This window comes from Alosa alosa, chromosome 2 (genome assembly GCF_017589495.1).
Source record: "Alosa alosa isolate M-15738 ecotype Scorff River chromosome 2, AALO_Geno_1.1, whole genome shotgun sequence".
Lineage (NCBI taxonomy): Eukaryota > Metazoa > Chordata > Actinopteri > Clupeiformes > Clupeidae > Alosa > Alosa alosa.
Window position 1 is genome coordinate 5,794,594 of NC_063190.1, and position 25,578 is coordinate 5,820,171.

At 39.2% G+C, this 25,578-nt stretch overlaps 1 protein-coding gene across 2 annotated transcripts; it reads left to right on the top strand.

Annotated features, from left to right (window-relative positions):
- The first annotated feature begins 609 nt into the window (after positions 1–609).
- On the top strand, positions 610–25,482 carry LOC125290883 (diacylglycerol O-acyltransferase 2-like). 2 transcript variants are annotated; one of them, XM_048237301.1, is made up of 8 exons: positions 610–693; positions 14,275–14,363; positions 15,875–15,982; positions 16,145–16,215; positions 21,178–21,382; positions 21,652–21,826; positions 22,332–22,516; positions 24,861–25,482. In XM_048237301.1, the coding sequence occupies exons 2-8, from the start codon at positions 14,285–14,287 to the stop codon at positions 25,013–25,015; spliced, it is 978 nt and encodes a 325-aa protein (XP_048093258.1). In that variant the 5' UTR covers positions 610–693; positions 14,275–14,284; the 3' UTR covers positions 25,016–25,482. The 2 variants fall into 2 exon arrangements, with proteins under 2 accessions (XP_048093258.1, XP_048093259.1); XM_048237302.1 differs by having other exon boundaries at positions 622–693; positions 14,279–14,363.
- The last annotated feature ends 96 nt before the right edge of the window (positions 25,483–25,578 follow it).

Consider the following 25,578-nt stretch of genomic DNA (forward strand, 5'->3'; position numbering starts at 1 on the left):
TTCTATGATTTTGGTAGCACTACACAAACTGAGCCCACAAGCTAGCAAACATGACACGAGCTAAAAGGACATCTCCAGGTGTAAACGTTTGCCAATGGGTTGCATATTGTAGCCTACTCAAATGTCAGTAAAACAAGTAGGCCTTAATTAACTTACTTTCATAGCCTAGGCAGGTTAGCAACACCAGGTTGAGAGATGCAAGTAAAGCAGATCATTAACATTAGCCTTCTATTTATTGTCATCAAAACAGCAGAGGGGTGAACAAGTCTCTGGCGTCTGCAGAAGTGAATGTGGCATCTGACTCAACATTCTGCGCGAGGGACTGTTGTGGTAGGTGAAATTTCACAGGAAAACCATGATGATTGGTCAAATTTGCGAAAAAGTTGCAGTGTTTGGACAAAATTGCGAGGTCGCCCAGAATTCACGAGGATTTGCTGAATTTGCGTTAATTGTTGCGATCGCAACATCGCGAATTCCTGGAGGGACTGATAAAAGATTCACAGAGCGAACGAAGTCGTTATCTGCAGAGATATGCAGATTAAACGGATCAAAGTGCATTAAGACACAAGGTTGTTTCAGGAGCTCGGACACACAAAAAAAGTGCTGGGGAAACACTATACTCTTAAAACGCATTCAGGAAGAGTTTTACAGATGTATCAACTCACTTAAAGTTACTCAATCAAGATAATTCAGGTAATGTACTTTATTATTGGGTTATTCTATTGTTGCATATCGCCATTCCATTGCTTGGAACTGAATTATATTAGGGTCATTGACAGATAAGGGTTGGTAAGATGAGAAAATTAAAAATATGTTTAAACCTTTAAAACAAAACATGCCTGAGGTTTGCTAAAGTGTACTTTGTATTATGACCGCCGCTAGCGAAGCGGTCAAAGTTTTTATTTTTTTTTATTTTTTTTATTTATTATTATTTTTTTCGTCATCTACTTCCTGAATTTTTGGTCAACGAACGGGACACCAAACCACCGGGGCACATGAAATTTGGTGGGTATGTAGCCCCACTAGACTTTAGAAAGTTACCTTGGCCTTTGGAATTAAAATAGCCCCACATCATCACATACCCTTCACCATACCTAGAGATTGGCATGGGTGTTATTATGACCGCCGCTAGCGAAGCGGTCATAATGATTGTCAAAGTTTTTTTTTTTTTTTTCCCGTCATCTACTTCCTGAATTTTTGGTCAACGATACCCGGGACACCGAACCACGGGGCACATGAAATTTGGTGGGTATGTAGCCCCACTAGACTTTTACGGAAAAATGTTGTTTTAGTCCCGGGGCCCCTCCCCGTGCTGGGCCCCGAACCGCAAAAAAAGCAGTTTTTCCTAAATAACTACCTGAACCGTGGCACTGAGGACGAAGAATCTTTAATGGTATGTTGGTCTCAAGGGCCCACATCAATCTGGCCCATAATCACTCATTTGTGATTTGCAACCCCCCAGTAAAAAATGAAAATGCAATATTATTCTGTTTAATCGCCCCTATCTTCAGTTAAGATGTTCAGAACTGCACCAAATGTATGTGTATGATTGACCTGGCATTCTCTGGGGGTATGCCAAGTTTCGTAGAATTTCATCCATGGGGGGGTCTAAAACAAATTAGGTTATGTGTACATTTAGTCACTGTACACTCATTGGCCTGTAGATGGCGGTGCACACATATTCGCATGCACACACACACAGGCACCCACATACTATCGGTATTAGAACGGCCGATACATAATTACAAATTCAGTAGGATTAAAAGAAAGCCAAAATAAATATTCATCATCATCATCATGGCTGCATTTCCAGTATTGGCGATAAGTAGTCGTTTGTCCACTAGATGGCGCGTCGTTGCAGTGAGACGTAATTTTGTCGAAAGTTAAAAGTGGGTTGGAAAAACAATGGACGCTTCATACAAGGAGTGTAGTTTACCGCAGAGAACGTCTAATAAGGATAGGATGATGTTCACATGAAATGTAATTTCCATTTCTTCTTGAAGCCGAAATAAATCTGAGGATGCTTATCGGACATGCTTGGTTTTTACTGCAGGTACGTTAATCTTATAATATCAATAAGGACCTAGGTAATGTTACCGTTAGCGTTGGTTGAGTGATGAAGGCTTGATTGATTGCATTTGTAGGTTTGATTGATTGCATTTGTAGAAAACAATAAATGCGGTTATACCAAGCAAATTGATAGCAGCACTGTAATTGTATCTTTCGACTGTCATTTGTTGCACGTGCTACAAAAAATCATTCTGTGCAATGGAAGATTTACCAACGTTACACCGGTCTGATACAGTTTTGCCTATACATGCGTGAGACTGAGACGCCTGTTTATTTTGTTTTAAGTGCGTGGAGGGTATGAGAGGGGAATCGATGTGCTTTGATTCCAGCTTGGTAGTTGTAGTCTGTGAAATTAAAAAAAGCATTATGTGTGTGAAGTATCCAATGACACCTTCATTTCATTATGGCTGCTTTAGCAACACACCTTAAGCTACTGTGTAGTGGGTCCCATTTAGAAGTGGCTACTTCATTCGCTTTCCTTGACTCATGGAGCTGCGTGAATTTTATTACAACTTTTTTCGCCCACGATATGGCAGTTTAAGTCCGCTTGATACTGTAAGGCGTAAGCCATTGGTTTCAAAGGAGATTTTATTTGTGTAAGCCAGCATAGCCTATTGACAATGTATGTTATAAATAGGCCTACCTTATAAGCCTACCTAGCTTAGGGAAGCTAACAGCTTTCTATTAGGATCTAGTTTGTAGTTACAGTTTTGTAAGTTTTTTAAGTCCCTGATGCATTTTTGCATTTAGAATAGCCAGAGCGTGGATATCTCAATCGGAAAATTAAACAATATCGGGTGCCTATGGACTAGCAGTGGCGCAAAAAGTGGGTATACGCTATATATGCGCGCGATAGGAAGCGAGCTCCATGGGGAAGCAAAGTGATGGTAAAAAAAAAAATAATATATTTGGTATTTTCTATATGTAGCTACTGCTGTCCGTTTCTAAATCATTTCAACATTTTCTCAATGTTCTATAACATTTTAGAGGGCTAACAGGCTAGAGTAGGTGCCCTATCTCATAAGATTCCATCATAGAATTTTTACATAGAAGAGGGAGTGGGGCGCCCGTGGCTGGGCGAAGCAGATAGGCCTCACGAAGTCGTGAGTTGCCGTCTATGGAAAAAAGATGGATACAGCAAAAAAAAGCTGTTGACGACTAAAAATAAAAAAAGAAAGAGGGAAAAGGAGATGGCATGTCAAGGGATGCAACAGCAGTTAAATAAGTGGACGGTGAAAGGCAACAGGTAGGATTTAAAGTGATGACGTCTGTACTTGGAGGCTTGCAAATATGAATGTTAACAGACTAACTAGCGTTTGTTAAGCATAATGCCGATTGAAACATAGCCTATTCCATTCAGATAGTTAGGTGGCTACCATGCTCATACTGCACTTTTAATGGCCAACTGCAAACAGAAATGTCATGCTAGCAGCAACTCATTACATGTTTCCATACCCTTACAATGAAGGCTCCTTGTAATAACTTAATATTGTGTTGTCAATGTGGTGCAAACAAACAAGGCTAGAGTGCCTATCAGCCTTATCCATTGTGAGCAATAGCTGGCAAAAGGACGTTATGAGAACCATACAATGTAGCCTACAGGTGTAAGTGACCTTTCATCAATCCAGTTGCAATGGATGAACTGTGATGAACTGCCCTACTTGTGATTGTTTAGAGATTTTAAAGGTTTTATAACAATGCTACATCTTCTTTGGCTATTCTACAATCTATTCACCTTTTCAGCACCAGTAGGCTACTTTCTGTGCAGCCGCCTTTACACACACTCAGGCATGCCAAACAAGCATACACAAAAGTTTCAAGAGTGGGGGATGGAGTAAAATATGGAGACAAATTGAAGTGTGATTTTTTTTCGCGGAACGGATGTACAGGACTGAGCGGCGGTCATATTTTGTACCGCTATGCGGTACATCTAGTTTCTGTTGTATTCATATTATTTAATATGACGTGTATGCTATTTTTTAACAAAAGATAGAACTAACAGCCTGTTAAATTGTCAAATGGTGTAACCACAAAAATGACAAATATCTAATATTTCACACCACCTAGAGTTCATGCAATTGCTCTCATGAAATTATTAGTTAAGTGTGCATGCTTGCAAAGCAGCACACTTATTGTTCTTCTTAAGTTTTATTAAATGTGCTTGCAAAGCAGCACACTTATTGTTCTTCTTAAGTTTTATTTTTCCCGTCTCCCTAATTTTTTGTCAGCTCTAGTGCCTAGGCCCTTTGAGACAGAGACCCCGTTCCAACTTTAAAACGTCCGGTCAGTACCGGTGTAAGTTGCTCACGAAGATGACGTCAGGTGGGCGTGTCGTTCGTCCGCCATATTGGATTGAACAGAAAGCGAAACTAAATTTTCACAGGTCACAAATTTGGTCCAAACGCCACGAAACTTGACGTACATTATCCTTGGACCAAGCCTCACAAAAGTTACCAGAAGGATTTTTGATTTTCGAAAGCGTTTGCCCGTCACAGCCAAACGAAATCGGTGGCGAAGCTCCGAAACAGGAAGTCGCCCATATCTCAGGAACACTGTCACATATCGATACCAAATTTTGTATTTGAACTCGGGACTCCAATGTGAGGGTGCATAAGCTAAAAAAAAAAGAAAACATTCCAAAAGTTTCCAGCATTTGGCAAACCACCCACCCGTATTTGGTAACTATCACCTTCCCCATTTGCACTGGTACATCTATCACAACACCTTCCAAGTATGCACAATGTCTCTGGGCAGCCACAATGTCTCCGGGCAACCTTGCCCAATCATGAAATCCTTGCTCTGCCATGAGATAGCATTGACTTACGAACTGACATGGTAAGGAGAACATTAGCTATTTATTGCTGACGTAGTATAGTTATTTTCACATTGACGGTATTTAAATTAAACTTTTCATCATTGTTAAATATCATGATGGGAGAGTATTATTAAAAATGTTACAAGTATGCAAATGCATATGTTTACGGGTATTTAGGTTTTACTGTGTTGTTTTGTTGTAAAGACATGCAAGGCATTCTGGGCCGTAATGAACAGTGGTCGGCAGCACTCCATAGGCTACAGTGATGGCCAAAAGTATTGGCACCCATGCTAAAGTTGACTGAAAAGAGGAATATAAAATCATCTTTTGGAAATTGGAGGAAATATCTAACCTTTAAGGACAACAATTTTCTTAGTGAATGAATCATGTATCATAAATAAATAAATGTTCTTCCTTAAAATACAGGGGTCATAAGATTTCCCACCCCTATGTTAAATTCCCATAGAGACAGGCAGATTTTTATTTTTAAAGGCCAGTTATTTCATGGATCCAGAATACTGTGCATCCTGATAAAGTTATCTTGGCCTTTGGAATTAAAATAGCCCCACATCATCACATACCCTTCACCATACCTAGAGATTGGCATGGGTGTTATTATGACTGCCGCTAGCGAAGCGGCCATATAGGGATTGTCAAAGTTTTTTTTTTTTTTTTTTTTCCCGTCATCTACTTCCTGAATTTTTGGTCAACGATACCCGGGACACCGAACCACCGGGGCGCATGAAATTTGGTGGGTTTTTCCTAAATAACTACCTGAACCGTGGCACTGAGGATGAAGAATCTTTTATGGTATGTTGGTCTCAAGGGCCCACATCAATCTGGCCCATAATCACTCATTTGTGATTTGCACCCCCCCGGTAAAAAATGAAAATGCAATATTATTCTGCTTTAATCGCCCCTATCTTCAGTTAAGATGTTCAGAAGTGCACCAAATTTTATGTGTATGATTGACCTGTCATTCTCTGGGGGTATGCCAAGTTTCGTAGAATTTCATCCATGGGGGGGTCTAAAAAAAATTAGGTACACTCATTGGCCTGTAGATGGTGGTGCACACATATACACATGCACACACACACAGGCACCCACATACTATCGGTATTAGAACGGCCGATACATAATTACAAATTCAGTAGAATTAAAAGAAAGCCAAAATAAATATTCATCATCATCATCATGGCTGCATTTCCAGTATTGGCGATAAGTAGTCGTTTGTCCACTAGATGAACATGTCGTTGCAGTGAGGCGTAATTTTGTTGGAAGTTAAAAGTGGGTTGAAAAAAAACAATGGGCGCTTCATACAAGGAGTGTAGTTTACCATGAAGAGCGTCTAATAAGGATAGGATGATGTTCACATGAAATGTAATTTCCATTTCTTCTTGAAGCCGAAATAAATCTGAGGATGTTTATCGGACATACTTGGTTTTTACTGCAGGTACGTTAATCTTATAATATCAATAAAGACCTAGGTAATGTTACCGTTAGCGTGAACCCAGCCTGATCTGCCCGCTATTTATTTTTTGATTGCTTAAAAGATTGAGCTTGGTCTGGTGAAAGCCAGACTAGCCATGGACCTCAGTTACACAATGCAAGGGAACATGAATCAGCCTATATTTGCACGAACAATAACGGACAACAGCTCTTCAACTTTGGCCCGTTAAAATGTGTATGAACAGTATAGCGACATATTTCATCAAGGCCCATTTGGACATGTCAGTTATTTGCCCCACTGGTTAGATGTAAAACAGCATTTCGTTTTAGACTACTGTTACTTAATTTGTGCATTAACAATAACGTTTCAGACTACTGTTACTTAATTTGTGCATTGACAATAAAGTATTACATGACATTCACAAAAAATCCATCCATCCAAAAATGACCTTTGTTTTTGATAGTTGTTGAAAACGGCATGGAACTGACAGAGATGTTTTTGTTTATAAATAAATAAATAAATAACATTATGCTGATACCTTTTGCTTTTCCCAAATACAATGTAGCCTACAGGTGTAAGTGACCTGTCATCAATCCAGTTGCAATGGATGAACTGTGATGAACTGCCCTACTTGTGATTGTTTAGAGATTTTAAAGGTTTTATAACAATGCTACATCTTCTTTGGCTATTCTACAATCTATTCACCTTTTCAGCACCAGTAGGCTACTTTCTGTGCAGCCGCACACACACACTCAGGCATGCCAAACAAGCATACACAAAAGTTTCAAGAGTGGGGATGGAGTAAAATATGGAGACAAATTGAAGTGTGATTTTTTTGTGAACGGATGTACAGGACTGAGCGGCGGTCATATTTTGTACCGCTATGCGGTACATCTAGTTTCAGTTAGCCTATTAGCTGGTTTGATTTGCATTGAGCTCAATGAGCATCAAACCAGCTAATAGGCTAACTAAAATAACACCCATGCCAATCTCTAGGTATGGTGAAGGGTATGTGATGATGTGGGGCTATTTTAATTCCAAAGGCCAAGGTAAGTTTATCAGGATGTACAGTATTCTGGATCCATGAAATAACTGGCCTTTAAAAATAAAAATCTGCCTGTCTTCCTCTTTTCAGTCAACTTTAGCATGGGTGCCAATACTTTTGGCCATCACTGTACGTATTAATATGAATAGGTGTTTCTGTAAACCTAGGGACAATAAACAGCTATCTCTGTCACAAAAACGAGCTGGTAATCGCTCATTGAAGAGGGAACTATGATAAAAAGATTGTTTTCCTAAAAGCATGGAGTTGACGAAAGAATAAGCAAGCAATGTCACGTTAATGTTAAATAGCCTACATCTGAACCAGAGGTGGGACCAAGTCACTGTTTGGCAAGTCACAAGTAAGTCCCAAGTCTTAGCAGTCAAGTCCAAGTCAAGTCCCAAGTAAATACAGAGAAGGGCAAGTCGAGTCCAATAATAATGCCATTATTAGACTATCGATCATAATTTTAGCACTTCCATCTAATCCACAGTATTTTTTTTACAAATACAGATTAAAATATGTTCAATGTTTCTGTCTTGTAATCTTTTACGACATATGCATGTGCATACCTGTGTAATATACACATGTGCATACCTGAGTAATCTGTACAAAGCGGATAGCTACATGACACTCAGCACAGCTGCAAATATATATAATGTTTTTCCAAATTGCGGAGCCCACTGTAAGGATGAGTAATAATTTGACTGATGGTATTTCACTGCGCTAGGCCACAGATTTGCCTGCAAACAATTTATTAGGCTGTCTGCCAGTGGTGACTCATAAGGGAAGCCAAGGTCAACACTTTTATATTATTTAAAAGATAATAATGACAGTAATTGTGTTTTAAAGTATTCATTTCTTAAGAAATACTACACATTTGATGCTGTTTATCTAATTTGTAAATGGTGCACTGTCACTTTAAGCCCATTGTGCACTGTCCACACGTTCTCATAATGATCTTTTTTTACCAGCTCCGTTCAAATATAGCCTATGGCTAGTCCACAAACTCAAAAATTGTTTGTGCCACATGTATAGCACAATATTAACAATGATAAGCATGATATTAAGTTGGCACAAACAGCTTTCATTCCTTTGGAAAGAAAGAGAAGCATGTATGACATGATGCTTGCTTGACATTTTCTGTTAGCAATTAAAAGTGAATTATGAGCCTGGTAGCCAGTAGCCACCTAGCTGCAGTAGCTGAGTGGAATGCGTTTCAATCGGCATATCATGTGCTTCATGTAAATAAATTATTGAATACTTCAAGACTCACCAGTTCCATTACACAAGGCAAAGACAACTCTTCATAATATTCTTGTCCACTTTCCAAATCACAGTGAGTGCAGCTATGTCATAGTGACCTGGATCTCATAGTTTATAACAGTATAGTAGACTAGTGAGAACCGGATAAATTCACAATCTCCTCTAATCTCGTACTTGTTGCTTCCACGATTTCTTTTTATATGTTTCTTATATTTAAAAGAAGATATCAATCATCATCAACAATGACAAGCCAGCTGGAACCAACTCGTTTTCTCTCCCTCTCGTGCGTGCTTAGATGTGTTCTCAATTAAATGCAGTAGCCTAGCATAAGTTTAAGTTGGATCTTAATGGAGAGGACTCGAAAAGTATCATCTTTATGTAACATGCTGTTGGTGCTTTTTGACAAACGTTCTCTAACAACAGTGCAAATCAGTTTGCAGTAAAGCTACTAGTGATTGGCTAAATGTTGATCCTTCCTCTGTCTCTTGATGCCCTACACACAGTGCGTAACGCGTGTGAGGGGTAGTGGATAGGCTACTGAACTGTGCTCTGCCGCTTGTCTCCGCTATTTTTTTATTTTTTTTTTTAGTCGCAGGAAAGCGTCTCTGGGTTGACTGGTACACGATCAGGAAATTTAGTTTTGATTCGAGACATGTCAAGTCATCACAAGTCAAAGAGGCAAAGTCGAGTCAAGTCTTGAGTGAATAGTATTCAAGTCCAAGTCGAGTCGCAAGTCATGCCGAATTTTATCAAGTCAAGTATGAAGTCATTAAATCATGACTCGAGTCGAGTCCACATGTCTGCTGCCCCCACATACACAGCACATTATTTCATCAGGAAGCTTCTCCAACACACGTCCCCAACATACTTACAGCACACACTGCCCCCCCCCCCCCCCCAATAAACAGCACATTGTCTCATGAGGAAGTTTCTCCAACACACATATTGCACACTGCCCTCTCCCCCATACACAGCACACTACCCCATCTCCCCTGTCATCCCCCCAACACACACACCAAGACCCCTGGCAGTTGGGTTAGCCCCTTGAGCCGTGGATCTGCCCAAGGTTTCTTCCTTCGTAAGGGAGTTTTTCCTTGCCCCTGTTGCTCTTGGGTGCTCCTTGTTGGTGCCCCCCCCCCTCAATCCCAATCCTCCCCCACCTTTCTTATGCAGCCCTTGCATGTGACAATAAACTTCCTTGTATCCTTGTACAACGTTGCCACCTAGCGTTCAGATCAGACATGTGGACTCGAGTCACATGACTTGGACTTGAGTCAGACTCGAGTCATGATTTTAATGACTTCATACTTGACTTGATAAAATTCGGCATGACTTGCGACTCGACTTGGACCTGAATACTATTCACTCAAGACTTGACTCGGACTTTACCTCTTTGACTTGTGATGACTTGACATGTCTCGAATCAAAAACTAAATTTCCTGATCGTGTACCAGTCAACCCAGAGACGCTTTCCTGCGACTAAAAAAAAATAAAAAAAATAGCTGAGACAAGCGGCAGAGCACAGTTCAGTAGCCTACTGCCACCACCCTCACACGCGTTACGCACTGTGTGTAGGGCATCAAGAGACAGAGGAAGGATCAACATTTAGCCAATCACTAGTAGCTTTACTGCAAACTGATTTGCACTCTTGTTAGAGAACGTTTGTCAAAAAGCACCAACAGCATGTTACATAAAGATGATACTTTTCGAGTCCTCTCCATTAAGATCCAGCTTAAACTTATGCTAGGCTACTGCATTTAATTGAGAACACATCTAAGCACGAACGAGAGGGAGAGAAAACGAGTAGGTTCCAGCTGGCTTGTCATTGTTGATGATGATTGATATCTTCTTTTAAATATAAGAAACATATAAAAAGAAATCGTGGAAGCAACAAGTACGAGATTAGAGGAGATTGTGAATTTATCCGGTTCTCACTAGTCTACTATACTGTTATAAACTATGAGATCCAGGTCACTATGACATAGCTGCACTCACTGTGATTTGGAAAGTGGACAAGAATATTATGAAGAGTTGTCTTTGCCTTGTGTAATGGAACTGGTGAGTCTTGAAGTATTCAATAATTTATTTACATGAAGCACATGATATGCCGATTGAAACGCATTCCACTCAGCTACTGCAGCTAGGTGGCTACTGGCTACCAGGCTCATAATTCACTTTTAATTGCAAACAGAAAATGTCAAGCAAGCATCATGTCATACATGCTTCTCTTTCTTTCCAAAGGAATGAAAGCTGTTTGTGCCAACTTAATATCATGCTTATCATTGTTAATATTGTGCTATACATGTGGCACAAACAATTTTTGAGTTTGTGGACTAGCCATAGGCTATATTTGAACGGAGCTGGTAAAAAAAGATCATTATGAGAACGTGTGGACAGTGCACAATGGGCTTAAAGTGACAGTGCACCATTTACAAATTAGATAAACAGCATCAAATGTGTAGTATTTCTTAAGAAATGAATACTTTAAAACACAATTACTGTCATTATTATCTTTTAAATAATATAAAAGTGTTGACCTTGGCTTCCCTTATGAGTCACCACTGGCAGACAGCCTAATAAATTGTTTGCAGGCAAATCTGTGGCCTAAGCGCAGTGAAATACCATCAGTCAAATTATTACTCATCCTTACAGTGGGCTCTGAATTTGGAAAAACATTATATATATTTGCAGCTGTGCTGAGTGTCATGTAGCTATCCGCTTTGTACAGATTACTCAGGTATGCACATGTGTATATTACACAGGTATGCACATGCATATGTCGTAAAAGATTACAAGACAGAAACATTGAACATATTTTAATCTGTATTTGTAAAAAAAATACTGTGGATTAGATGGAAGTGCTAAAATTATGATCGATAGTCTAATAATGGCATTATTAAGTGAAGAGTACCTGATGACTTGTTCAGGACTTGAAAAAGATTGGGACTTGGACTTAGACTCGACTTGGCTTTGATGTGACTTGGACTTGGACTCGACTTGCCCTTCTCTGTATTTACTTGGGACTTGACTGCTAAGACTTGGGACTTACTTGTGACTTGCCAAACAGTGACTTGGTCCCACCTCTGGGGGGCAGTGTGCAGCAAGTATGTAGAGGAGGCTTACTGTAGCAAGCAGTGTGCTTGCTGTATGTATGTGAGGTGATGACAGTGATGATGTAAGTGTGTGTGTTTTGTGTGTGTGTGTTGGGGATGGGGATGGGGGGGGATCAGAAAGGCTAGGCAATCAAGGACATGGGTAGATGGAGGTGAAATCAAAAATAATAAATAAAAAGTTCTATGGAGATGTGCAAAAGTTGGAGAAAATCAGATGTGTGTGTGTGTGTGTGTGTTTTGACGTGTGATGAAATAAGAAAATAAATAAAAGGTCTGTAGCATAGGGTGAGGGATGTAAAAGTGCTAAAAGTCTTGTAGGTGTATTGTGTGGGGGTCATGTAAGCAGCAATTCCTCTGCAGAATAAATGTCCTTAGGTTATTTATTCAGTCATTCAACATTATAGGGGAAGTTTTGCTTTTTTCAGGCTATGTTTTTGCTGGTAACCCATTGTCAGTCAATATTGAAAGTAATTAACTGTGTATAACTGTTTTGTCGTTGGCTATGACACCACAGTGAAGTTAGTTTTACTTTGCCTATTAATAGACAAGTGCAGATGTGTGTACTCTACTCGGTTTTAGTAATGGCTCAGTGGAATACCTGTTCCATAGCGTACAAGCAGATTCCTTCAAATACACCACTGACTATCAAAATACTGATACGCTGTTTGAAGTTGCCCTGCTTGCTGTTAAAGGGAATGACAGATGTCCCAAAGCCCAAATGACAGATGTCCCAAAGTTAAGCCCAAAACACACCCATGACTGATTAAGAAACATAAGAGCCACCTTTTTGCGCCAGGCACCTGACGTTTGATAACAAAACCACCCCGAATGTGGACTGGACAAACCCCTAAATGTATGTACGCTATTTGCTAGTGACCATGCATTTTATATTGCTAAATTAGGGCCCAAAGTGTGTGTTGGAGAGAATAAGAGTGAGTGAAAGAGTGGGTATGATAATTTCTTAACCAACCAACCAACAGCAGGATCTGCGTTCACATGCACTCTGTGGCGAGACAAGTTTTTCTTGCTTGTAAGTGGCATCCATTGGGGGACAAGAGGTACATTTTATATATAATAAATGTATTTATATTATTTATTTATAATTTGAACATACTGTTTACATACATCATAAAATATTAAAAAATAATTATGGAAGTTTAAATTTTAAATGAAAAGCTTTGACATTTCAAAAATCGCTTAAATTGCAATCTAATTAAACCCCTTTAAAGCTATTGTTCATGCTAAACAGTTAGTCACTATTTAAATTCTAAAAATAATATAATTGGTACCTAAAATTACATGGTTACACCATTTGACATTTCTATTTAAAAACAAAATTTGCAGGCATTATTATGGACAACTATGTACACACTTCACCTTTATGTGAATATTCAAAATATTCAAAATTTTAATTGAATTGAATATTTTATGATTATTATGATTCATCAACATTTTTAAAAGGTCATACCATTTGACATGTAACCTAAGCTTGCCTGGCCTAACCTTGACTCATAGCATTTGGGGTCTTGAATCAGGGGTCCTTCTCTATGACATAATTTCCTGTCACATGATTCTCTGACATAATACATACAAAATTGCTCCTTAAATGGTGGTTACACCACTTGACATTTTAAGTGGTTGATGTGACAGACACAATTCCCCATATGAATTCAAACATTCAGAACAATGGGGTTTCATTACTTATATTAAATATAGAAAAGTTCTTGTGCAAGATCATGCCAGATTATTTTAGAAGGGATTTTGGAGAGAATTTCACATTTCTTTCAGCAAGTGTAATTTGGTTCATGTTTTTGTGGTTACACCGTGTTGACAATTTTACCCAAATTCAGTTAATACTCTTTTTAAAATTAAAACAAATCCAAAACTTTAAGATTAGGGTTTGATGAAAATTATATTTGAAAATAATTTGTCAAATTATTTTCAAATTTTAACAATTTTAAATGTATGTAACCCATATGTACACAAAAAAATGAGCGTCACGTCATAGACCCATTAACAAATGTAGCCTAATGTCATTTTAAGAATCACATCTTCTGTGCACTAAAAGGCAATGTTTAGTACCGGTAGGTTACTATGGCCGCCGTGCTAACATTTTTTTTTTTCTTCCGGATTTGTTGTTTTTTCTTCAGTAATTTTGTGTCAACGATTCCCGGGACACTGAAAGACAGGGCTGCATGAAACTTGGTGGGCATGTAGCCCCACAAGGATGACACTGAACCATTGATTTTCATTTTGATCCGTTGTCCATCCGCCACACCAGACCCCCCAAAAGGAGGGTAGGGCGGACACAGTAAATTTGAAGTTACAATCATTCTGTTCATGGGGGGCCATACAATAAATTAATGTATGTGTACATTTAGTGACTTATACACCAATCAGCCTGTAGATGTAGAGGGGGTGTTGAGCAAAGGGTTGCCGGTAGAGGATGATGTTAAAATTAATTCAATTAGAAGATTACATTGATGATTATATTGATTCTCTTTCTTGCTTTCACAAGGTAGCAAAACATGGAGAAAAACTCATCCAGGAAAGAGTTTATAGAGGTCATCAGTGTCCTACAGGCCTTATTTACATTCCTCTTCATGGGTGAGAGTTTTATTTATATTTGTGTTGTCATCATTCAGTTCAAAAACACAGTATAGGGTGAGTGATCTGTTATTGCCGTGAAAGTAAGTTCTGTTATTGCCGTGAAAGTAAGTGGCTTTACAGTATGTTTTTGTACATTGAAACGTGTCCCACATAGTTACGTGTTGTCACGGTATAGTGCAAAATTATTAATATAATATGAATCGTCTGGAAGTGGCAGAGTCTTTCCTACGAGTAAAAACTGTTTTATATTCATTGTACTTGTGAAGACAATTTATGCAACAGTGGTGTAGTATAACTTTCAGACAATGACTCTCACTATCATAGGGCCCTCACTATCACATGTTGACCCCCATTGTCATAGGGCCTCCCCAAAAAATTATGGCAGCAGTCCTGCAAATGTTTTGCTACGTTAGTTTGAGGTTGTACTGTAAGCTTCATATGTCCAATGATTCATGAATATCTAAAACTCTTAAAACTTTAAAATCACCTTGGTCAAAGAGATAGCCTAAATAATGTGCAGGAAAAAATGGCTGAATTTACACCGTCAGTTAAATGACGGTGTAACACAATTTTGAGTTTTTTGCTCATATGTGGCACAATTCCAATCTGCAGCATGGATGTGTAATCAGGAAAAAGGCACATGGATTCTGATATGTTCAGATCGGATTAAGGCCTCATTCATATGTGGAAATAAATCCGGATATGTGCCAATACGACTGCAGGCTAAACAGGCAGATCGGATATTCCCTATCATTTTCAACTTGCGCATTTTTGAAAATGCCTACAATCTTTTACGTTTTTTTTTGCATAACATTACATACAATGTTGCTTTCAGTTTCACATGAACTTACGACTGGCAGAACGGTGTAATTAAAGTGAAAACAGCCACTAGCCACTGAAATACCCTAATGCAATGTTATTTCGTGCATTTGCAGTGCTGCTTGTTTGCTTTCATTTCGGTGACAAAAATTCCTCTTGTGCGCATGCAGATTGTCTCAAGTGTTTAAAATTAGTGAACCATGTAAACATAGATATCTGATATGGAAAACTCTCAAACGTTGATGTAAACAGGCAGTCCAAAAGATTGGATATAGGCAGAAAATCGGCACTGCTTCGAGGCCTGCCGGTGTAAACACAGCCATTTTCTCCATTGTCATTTATTGATTTCACTGCACTTCATTTCACATCACAGTGAGAATGTCCATGTGCATGGTGTTAAATCATTCATGATACATAGCATTAGTAACTGAACTGGTAAGTGAGCTGGGTTTGGGTATGACCATAGACTGTATATATAGTTCTATATATACAGTCTATGGGTATGACAGACCATTGCCTATGTTATGCTATGTTATTGCTATCTATGTTAGCCTCTGCATTATATTATTCATTAGACAAAGTGTGTCTGCAGATAAACAAACTTGGGATAGGGTACATGACTAAAATTGTTACAGTCAACGTTGTCATTGTTGTTCCTTAATAATAAAGCATGTTGTTTTTCTGCGCAGGATTGACATGTCTTCTCTTGATGACATACCTTATGTTTACATCTCTCTGGATTATCCCAGCACTGTACTTTTCCTGGGAAGTCTTGGACTGGCACACACCAGAACAAGGTATAGAGCAAACACATGGAAATAAAAAAAACAGAGTTTTCTGGAAGGCATGATTATCAAGTTTTTCCTGTAAAGTTTCATCAAATAATCTGTTAGGTACTGAAGTCAGTTATGAGAGTTTCTGCATATTAAACTGTAATCTAATTTCTCTATGGACTGTAGGGGGCAGAAGAACTGCATTTGTGCGAAACTTTCGAGTGTGGAAACACATGAGAAATTATTTCCCTGTGAAGGTAACTAGGAACGTTGTATTCACTTACTGTATGTATTCATATGTATGTAAACATATTATATTACTGTTTTTATTTTCAAGGAACAATGGTCACTATTGTTAATCAGTTATTGGTGGAGTGGTAGTGTAGCAATAAGCAACTTGGCTAGCATGCAGTTGGCACATTTACACAAAAATGAAATATGGGTATGGTCATCATATGATGGGTATGGTCATCATATGATGGTATAGTCATCAAATGATGGGTATGGTCATCATATGATGGGTATGGTCATCATATGATGGTATGGTCATCATATGATGGGTATGGTCATCATGTGATGGGTATGGTCATCATACGATGGGTATGGTCATCAAGTGATGGGTATGGTCATCATACGATGGGTATGGTCATCATATGATGGGTATGGGGTATGGTCATCATATGATGGGTATGGTCATCATACGATGGGTATGGTCATCTGGGTATGGTCATCATACGATGGGTATGGTCATCATATGATGGGTATGGTCATCATACGATGGGTATGGTCATCTGGGTATGGTCATCATACGATGGGTATGGTCATCATATGATGGGTATGGTCATCATATGATGGGTATGGTCATCTGGGTATGGTCATCATACGATGGGTATGCATCACATGATGGGTATGGTCATCATATGATGGGTATGGTGATCATATGATGGGTATGGTCATCATATGATGGTATGGTGATCATATGATGGGTATGGTCATCATATGATGGTATGGTGATCATATGATGGTATGGTGATCATATGATGGGTATGGTCATCATATGATGGGTATGGTGATCATATGTATGGTCATCATATGATGGGGATGGTTATCATATGATGGGTATGGTCATCATATGATGGGTATGGTCATCATATGATGGGTATGGTGATCATATGTATGGTCATCATATGATGGGGATGGTTATCATATGATGGGTATGGTCATTCTATGATGGGTATGGTCATCATATGGTGGGTATGGTCATCATATGATGGGTATGGTCATCATATGATGGGTATGGTCATCATATGGTGGGTATGGTCATCATATGATGGGTATGGTCATCATATGATGGGTATGGTCATCATATGGTGGGTATGGTCATGGGTATGGTCATGGGTATGGTCATCATATGATGGGTATGGTCATCATATGATGGGGATGGTTATCATATGATGGGTATGGTCATCATATGGTGGGTATGGTCATCATATGATGGGTATGGTTATCATATGGTGGGTATGGTCATCATATGATGGGTATGGGTATGGTGATCATATGATGGGTATGGGTATGGTGATCATATGATGGGTATGGGTATGGTCATCATATGATGGGTATGGTGATCATATGATGGGTATGGTCATCATATGATGGGTATGGTGATCATATGATGGGTATGGTGATCATATGATGGGTATGGTCATCATATGATGGGTATGGTGATCATATGATGGGTATGGTGATCATATGTTGGGTATGATGGGTATGGTGATCATATGATGGGTATGGTGATCATATGTTGAGTATGATGGGTATGGTGATCATATGATGGGTATGATGGGTATGGTGATCATATGATGGGTATGGTCATCATATGATGGGTATGGTGATCATATGATGGGTATGGTCATCATATGATGGGTATGGTCATCATATGATGGGTATGGTCATCATATGTTGGGTATGGTCATCATATGATGGGTATGGTGGTCATATGATGGGTATGGTCATCATATGGTGGGTATGGTGGTCATCATATGATGGGTATGGTGATCATATGTTGAGTATGATGGGTATGGTGATCATATGATGGGTATGATGGGTATGGTGATCATATGATGGGTATGGTGGTGATCATATGGGTATGGGTATCATACTTGGTGGGTATGAATTAAATCATATGATGGGTGGATGGTGATCATATGATGGGTATGGTATCGCTTAATTGGTGGGTATGGTCATCATATCATGGTGGTCATCATATGATGGGTATGGTGGTCATATGATGGGTATGGTGCATATATGATGGGTATGGTCATCATATGGTGGGTATGGTGGTCATCATATGATGGGTATGGTGATCATATGATGGGTATGATGGGTATGGTCATCATATGATGGGTATGGTGGTCATCATATGTTGAGTATGATGGGTATGGTGATCATATGATGGGTATGGTGATCATATGATGGGTATGGTCATCATATGTTGGGTATGGATGGGTAAATGATCATATGATGGGTATGGTATATATGGTCATCATGATGGCATATGGAATTCATCATATGATGGGTATGAATTAAATCATATGATGGGTATAGTGGTCATATATGGATAGGTATGGTCATCTGATGCTCATATGATGGGTATGGTGATCATATGATGGGTATGATGGTCATCATATGATGGGTATGGTGATCATATGATGGGTATGGTCATCATATGATGGGTATGGTCATCATATGATGGGTATGGTGATCATATGATGGGTATGGTCATCATATGATGGGTATGGTGATCATATGATGGGTATGATGGGTATGGTGGTCATATGATGGGTATGATGGGTATGGTGGTCATATGATGGGTATGGTGGTGATCATATGGTGGGTATGGTCATCATATATGGTGGTGATCATATGATGGGTATGGTGGATCATATGGTGGGTATGGTAGGTATCATCATGTGATGAGGTATGGTGTCATCATATGTTGGGTCATATGATGGTATGGTGATCATATGGTGGGTATGGTGATCATATGATGGGTATGGTGATCATATGATGGGTATGGTCATATGGTGGGTATACGGTGGTGATGATGGGTATGAATGGCCATATGATGGGTATGGTGGGTCATATGGTCATCATATATGATGGGTATGAAGATCATATAAACATCATATGATGGGTATGGTGGTCATATGATATGGGTATAAATGGTGATCATATGATGGGTATGGTGATCATATGATGGATATGATAGTGATCATATGATGGGGTCATCATATGATGGGTATGGTATGGTATATGATCATATGATAGGTATGGTGGTCATATGATGGGTATGAATGGTCATATGATGGGTCATATGATGATCATATGATGGGTATGATGGGTATGGTGGTCATATGATGGGTATGGTGGTGATCATATGGTGGGTATGTGATCATATATGGTGGTCATCATATGGTGGGTATGGTGATCATATGATGGTGGATCATATATATGGTGGGTATGGTGGTCATATGGTGGTCATATGATTGGTCATATGGTGGATCATGATCATGTGATGGGTATGGTGATCAAATGATGGGTATGGGTCATATGATGGATATTGATCATATGATGGGTATGAATTAATATGATCATATGGTCATCATATGATAGGTATGGTCATCATCATGATGATTAGGTATGGTGGTCATATGATGGGTATGATGGGTGTGGTGGTCATATGATGGGTATGGTGGTGATCATATGGTGGGTATGTCATCAAATCATAGGTATGATGGATCATATGATGGGTATGGTCATGTGATGGGTATGGTGATCATATGATGGGTATGGTGGTGATCATATGGTGGGTATGGTCATCATATGATGGGTATGGTGGTCATATGATGGGTATGGTCATATGATGGGTATGGTGGTCATATGATGGGTATGGTGGTCATATGGTCATCATATGATGGGTATGGTCATCATATGATGGGTATGGTGGGTATCATCATATGATGGGTATGGTGGTCATATGATGGGTATGGTGATCATATGATGGGTATGGTGATCATATGATGGTCATCATATGATGGGTATGGTGGTCATATGATGGGTATGGTGATCATATGATGGGTATGGTGGTCATATGATGGGTATGGTGATCATATGATGGGTATGATGGGTATGGTGGTCATATGATGGGTATGATGGGTATGGTGGTCATATGATGGGTATGGTGGTGATCATATGGTGGGTATGGTCATCATATGATGGGTATGGTGATCATATGATGGGTATGGTGGTCATATGGTGGGTATGGTGATCATATGATGGGTATGGTGGTCATATGATGGGTATGGTCATCATATGATGGGTATGGTGATCATATGGTGGGTATGGTGGTCATATATGGTCATCATATGATGGGTATGGTGGTCATATGATGGGTATGGTGATCATATGGTGGGTATGGTGGTCATATGATGGGTCATCATATGATGGGTATGGTGGTCATATGATGGGTATGGTGGTCATATGATGGGTATGGTCATGGGTATGGTCATCATATGATGGGTATGGTGGTCATATGATGGGTATGGTCATATGATGGGTATGGTGGTCATCATATGATGGGTATGGTGATCATATGATGGGTATGGTGGTCATATGGTGGGTATGGTCATCATATGATGGGTATGGTGGTCATATGATGGGTATGGTCATCATATGATGGGTATGGTGATCATATGGTGGGTATGGTGGTCATATGGTCATCATATGATGGGTATGGTCATATGATTGGTATGGTGATCATATGGTGGGTATGGTGGTCATATGGTCATCATATGATGGGTATGGTCATCATATGATGGGTATGGTGGTCATATGATGGGTATGGTGGTCATCATATGATGGGTAATTCATCATATGATGGGTATGGTCATATGGTGGGTATGGTCATATGGTGGGTATGGTCATAATGGGTATGGTCATAATATGATGGGTATGGTCATCATGGTCATCATATGGTTCCCCACTGTCACTGTTGTGTCCCCTTCAGCATGGCACTTGATTCCGAGGTGCTCCAGGGAGACGGACCCCTGCAATTGGTATTTGTAGGTTGCTTTGGATAAAACTCAGCAACATGCATGAATAAATAACTAGTATTGTGATATTGTTGTTTATATTAAAACTGCACCTTCTCCTTACTTTAGTTGGTGAAGACAGCTGAGCTGAGCCCAAGTAAGAACTACATCCTGGGGTGCCACCCCCATGGGATCGTGTGTTGTGGAGCTTTCACCTGTTTTGGTACAGAGGCCTGTGGCTTCAAGGAGGCTTTCCCAGGAGTGACCTCCTGTCTGGCCACCCTGGGGGGACTCTTCCGGATACCACTGTTCAGGGACTATCTCATGGCCTTAGGTCAGCTGGGTTAAGGACTGGTGGTGAAGGGGGGTCATTTGAAGTATTTGGGATTTTATTTGTGGGTATATGTAGTTTATATTTTATATATGGATTTAAAAAAATGTTTTATTTGTCTATTTAGATTTGTTTTTCATATATAAGATGTATAGGATACTTTAACCCCATTTATCTCTTGTAGTCATCATCAGTGTACAGCATGTAGTTTCTGTTTTTTTCATACTGTATATAAAAACGTTCTAGTCATTTACTTTTTTCTGATGTCGCAGGCCTTTATCCAGTAAGCAAGCCAAGTATTGAGCACCTGTTGACAAAGAGTGGAACTGGGAATGCAGTGGTCATCGTCGTCGGTGGTGCAGAAGAGTCCCTCACCTCCTCTCCAGGAGTCAACACTGTAGTCATGAAGAACAGGAAGGGCTTTGTCAAGCTGGCGCTTGAGTATGGGTGAGTCACAGATACGACTTCACGTTCTGTGGAAGAGGCGGAGTGCAATGTCCGAGTTGTGAACAGTGAAATGTGGTGTCATTACTGTCTCCTTAAAACCCCTTGTTAAGATGCTAAATGTTCTCACTGTTCTAAGAGTATGTATTCTTATTCTTAACCCTTAAAGGTGTAGGTTTTTGAACGTTCTAAGTTCCGCAACAATTGAAGGTTCTAAAATTCTATGTTGAATTCAATGAACCCAGATATTCTTTAGAACGTTCATTTCTCAACATTCCCGTTCTCCTTTAAGGGTTAAAGTATGATGTGCTCTTTAAAAGGGTCAAGGCTTTGTAGTGAAGAGAGCTGTTTTTTGAGCTAATCAAATGTGTAAGCTGTTGATGTGGCCTTTTTAAAGTTGTTTGTTTGTGGAATTAAAATAAATGTTCTATTGAACAAAGTACTGATAGTTTAATTCTTTTAAATAAATAGATAAATAAATAAATACTTTTTCATATCCCTCCCTCAGAGCTGACCTGGTGCCAGTGTACTCGTTCGGGGAGAACGACCTCTTTAGGCAAGTAAAGTTTTCCGAGGGCAGCCTGGGCCACTGGTTTCAGACCATCTTTAAGAAGGTCATGGGCTTCGCCCCGTGCCTCTTCAAGGGGGAGCGCTGGCTACTGATGCCCTACAGGAGTCCCGTCTTCACCGTCGGTCAGTACCAAGGACTCCAATGCTTCTTCAGTCTTCTGCTGTTGTTCATTATCTACACACATATAAAGCAACTATATTTAGTAACCACTAACCATATAGGCGGGTCAATATTTGAAAAAAAAAACACCTAACCTCAAAAAAATTGATACAAAAGGTTTTTCAACCGATTATGATACCTTTAGATGTACTTAATAACATATTAAAAATCTAGTAAAATCTGACCCCAGTAAAGGGGTCATTTTCAAGATGGCGTCCAAGATGGCCACCAGAAGCTAATTTTGGCTATATCTGACGCATTATTCAGCCTAGGAAAGTGTTTTTCGTGTTTAATTAGATTTAGAGGTCACTGATTCATATACGTCAGACTAAAGTATCAGTTCATCATTTTCAAAGACTTGTCATTTTCAAGATGGCATCCAAGATGGCCACCAGAAGCTAATTTTGGCTATGAAGCATTATTCAGCCTAGGAAAGTGTTTTTCGTGTTTAGTCAGATTTAGCAGTCACTGAGTCATATATGTCACACTAAAGTATCAGATCATCATTTTCAAAGACTTAGAATTTTCAAGATGGCATCCAAGATGGCCACTGGAAGCTAATTTTGGCTATATCTGACGCATTTTTCAGCCTAGGAAAGTGTTTTTCGTCTTTAATCAGATTTAGCGGTCACTGAATCATATATGTCACACTAAAGTATCAGATCATCATTTTCAAAGACTTAGAATTTTCAAGATGGCGTCCAAGATGGCCACCGGAAGCTAATTTTGGCTATATCTGACGCATTATTCAGCCTAGGAAAGTGTCATGTTTAATCAGATTTAAAGGTCACTGATTCATATATGTCAGACTAAAGTATCAGTTCATCATTTTCAAAGACTTGTCATTTTCAAGATGGTGTCCAAGATGGCCACCAGAGGCTAATTTTGGCTATATCTGAAGCATTATTCAGCCAAGGAAAGTGTTTTTCATGTTTTATCAAATTAAGAGGTCACTTATGACTCTTCATCTCCACCTTTTTTAGTGTTCTTATAGTAGGACCTGAGGATGCATGATGTTTTCTCTCTGTGTCACCACGCCTTCAAAACCTTTCCCTTCTGTGAAACATATGTCATTCCCATACCGCTCCCTCAGTTTAGCTTTCAGACATGTCCCATCTTCCTCCATGCCATTAACAATGCATTGCCCTCTATTCTGTATAGGCGAATCTAGTGTAAAGGGGATACATTTTAGCCTATATTGTCCAGGCAAAACAGATTAAACACCCCAAACCATATATTTTCTAAAAGCATATAACCTCTAGATGAGATATAACACCAGTTAAGACATGTCTTATCTTCCTCCATGCCATGGAGATGGTTAATAATGCTGTATTGCAGTTGCTCTGTATTAAAACGCATTGATTTTAATTTATGGCTGAAAAAGGTAGAGCATTGAAATATTTTCAATTTTAACATTTAAAATCCTATTCTTGTTTAATTTGACCATCATTTGATATCAATTTCACCCCTGTAGGCTGAATAGTAATTGAGATATAGCCATTCTGACCTGTTGACAGCCATTTTGGCAGCCATTTTGAAAATGACCCCTTTCCCAAGGTCAGATTTTACTAGTTTTTTAGTATGTTATTTAGCATGTCCCACAGTACCAGAATCCATAAAAAAAACTTTTGTATAATTTTTTTGACGTTGAACCCTATATTGACCCGCCTAAGAAGCTGATGATGATAAGTTAGCTGTTGGGCAATAGTTTATCATTGGTGCAGTACATGTGTTACTTTTTCACTACTAGAGTTACAGGGAAAAGTCAGGGCATTTTGTCATAATCTGTAAGTGTCTGTGATCATTTCAAGCCTAATAGTGTCATTTTTTAGTGTATGGATTTGTAAAAAACTGCTGCCAGTTACTGCCTGGTTGCTAGCGAGTTAGCTAGCCTCTTAGCTCAGATAACATTTTAAACGGAGAATGGGCAATAGTTTATCATTGGTGCAGTACATGTGTTACTTTTTCACTACTAGAGTTACAGGGCAAAGTTACAGTATCAGAAAGTATGGTATAACTGTACAATATACCTTACTGGGTATGATAGAATAACTTAATCCATTGACTTAATCGACAGTCATGATGTAATTAATGGCAAGCAAAAAGCAAACACACTTGATGACAAGATATTTTTTTTTGTCTGAAGGTGAAGAGACAAGTTGTAATCTTGAGAAAGAACCTTAGCAAAGATGGTAGACATTTCCAGCTCTCTTGCCCAGGTGCAGAAATAAATTGATGAAGACTCTCAACCCACAGACTTTTTTAATTCTTAAATAACCATTTACGCTTTCTCTTTAAACCTTCCAGTGGGAAGTCCCATCTCAGTGCCCAAGGTACCGTCTCCCTCTCAGGAACAGGTTGATCACTATCACCAGCTTTATATGGAAGGCTTAACCAAACTCTTCCACAAGCACAAGACTAGCTGTGGTCTGGAGGAAACCCAGCAGATCTGCATCACTTAAATGCTGTTGCATTCCGGAATGAGACCGAGACCAAGCCAAAGACATTCCCAAAAGATAAGTGCCTGTTTAAGCATCCACACAGGATGATTGATTATTTGTGTTATTTTGTTGAAATGGTGCATAAAAATGTTGTTTTTGTTTACCAATTGTATAAAATGTTTAAAGATCATTAATTTATGATATTCAATTAGTCTTGTTAGATTTGGAAGAATATAAAGATGGTGTCTGATTTTATTACTATGTTGTGGTTCTGCATTGCTCTTTTATTCATGCGATGTATGGTTGATTATGTATGTAGGATGATGTATGGTTGATTTTCATATAGATGGCAAAGAAATATAACCTGACTCCGCCAGATGGATTTGCTCCGCATATCTGGGAACTTTTCATTGATGAACTTTTGGGAAGGGGCGGAAATACTGGATAGCTGATTGGATAAACCATCTGTCTATCACCACCTTTGTTGGTTATCGACGGGCCAAATCAACCAATTAGATGAACAAAGTGTTCTTATAATGCCTTCGTTTAACATACAGTACAATTAAGTTAGGGAACATGACTAA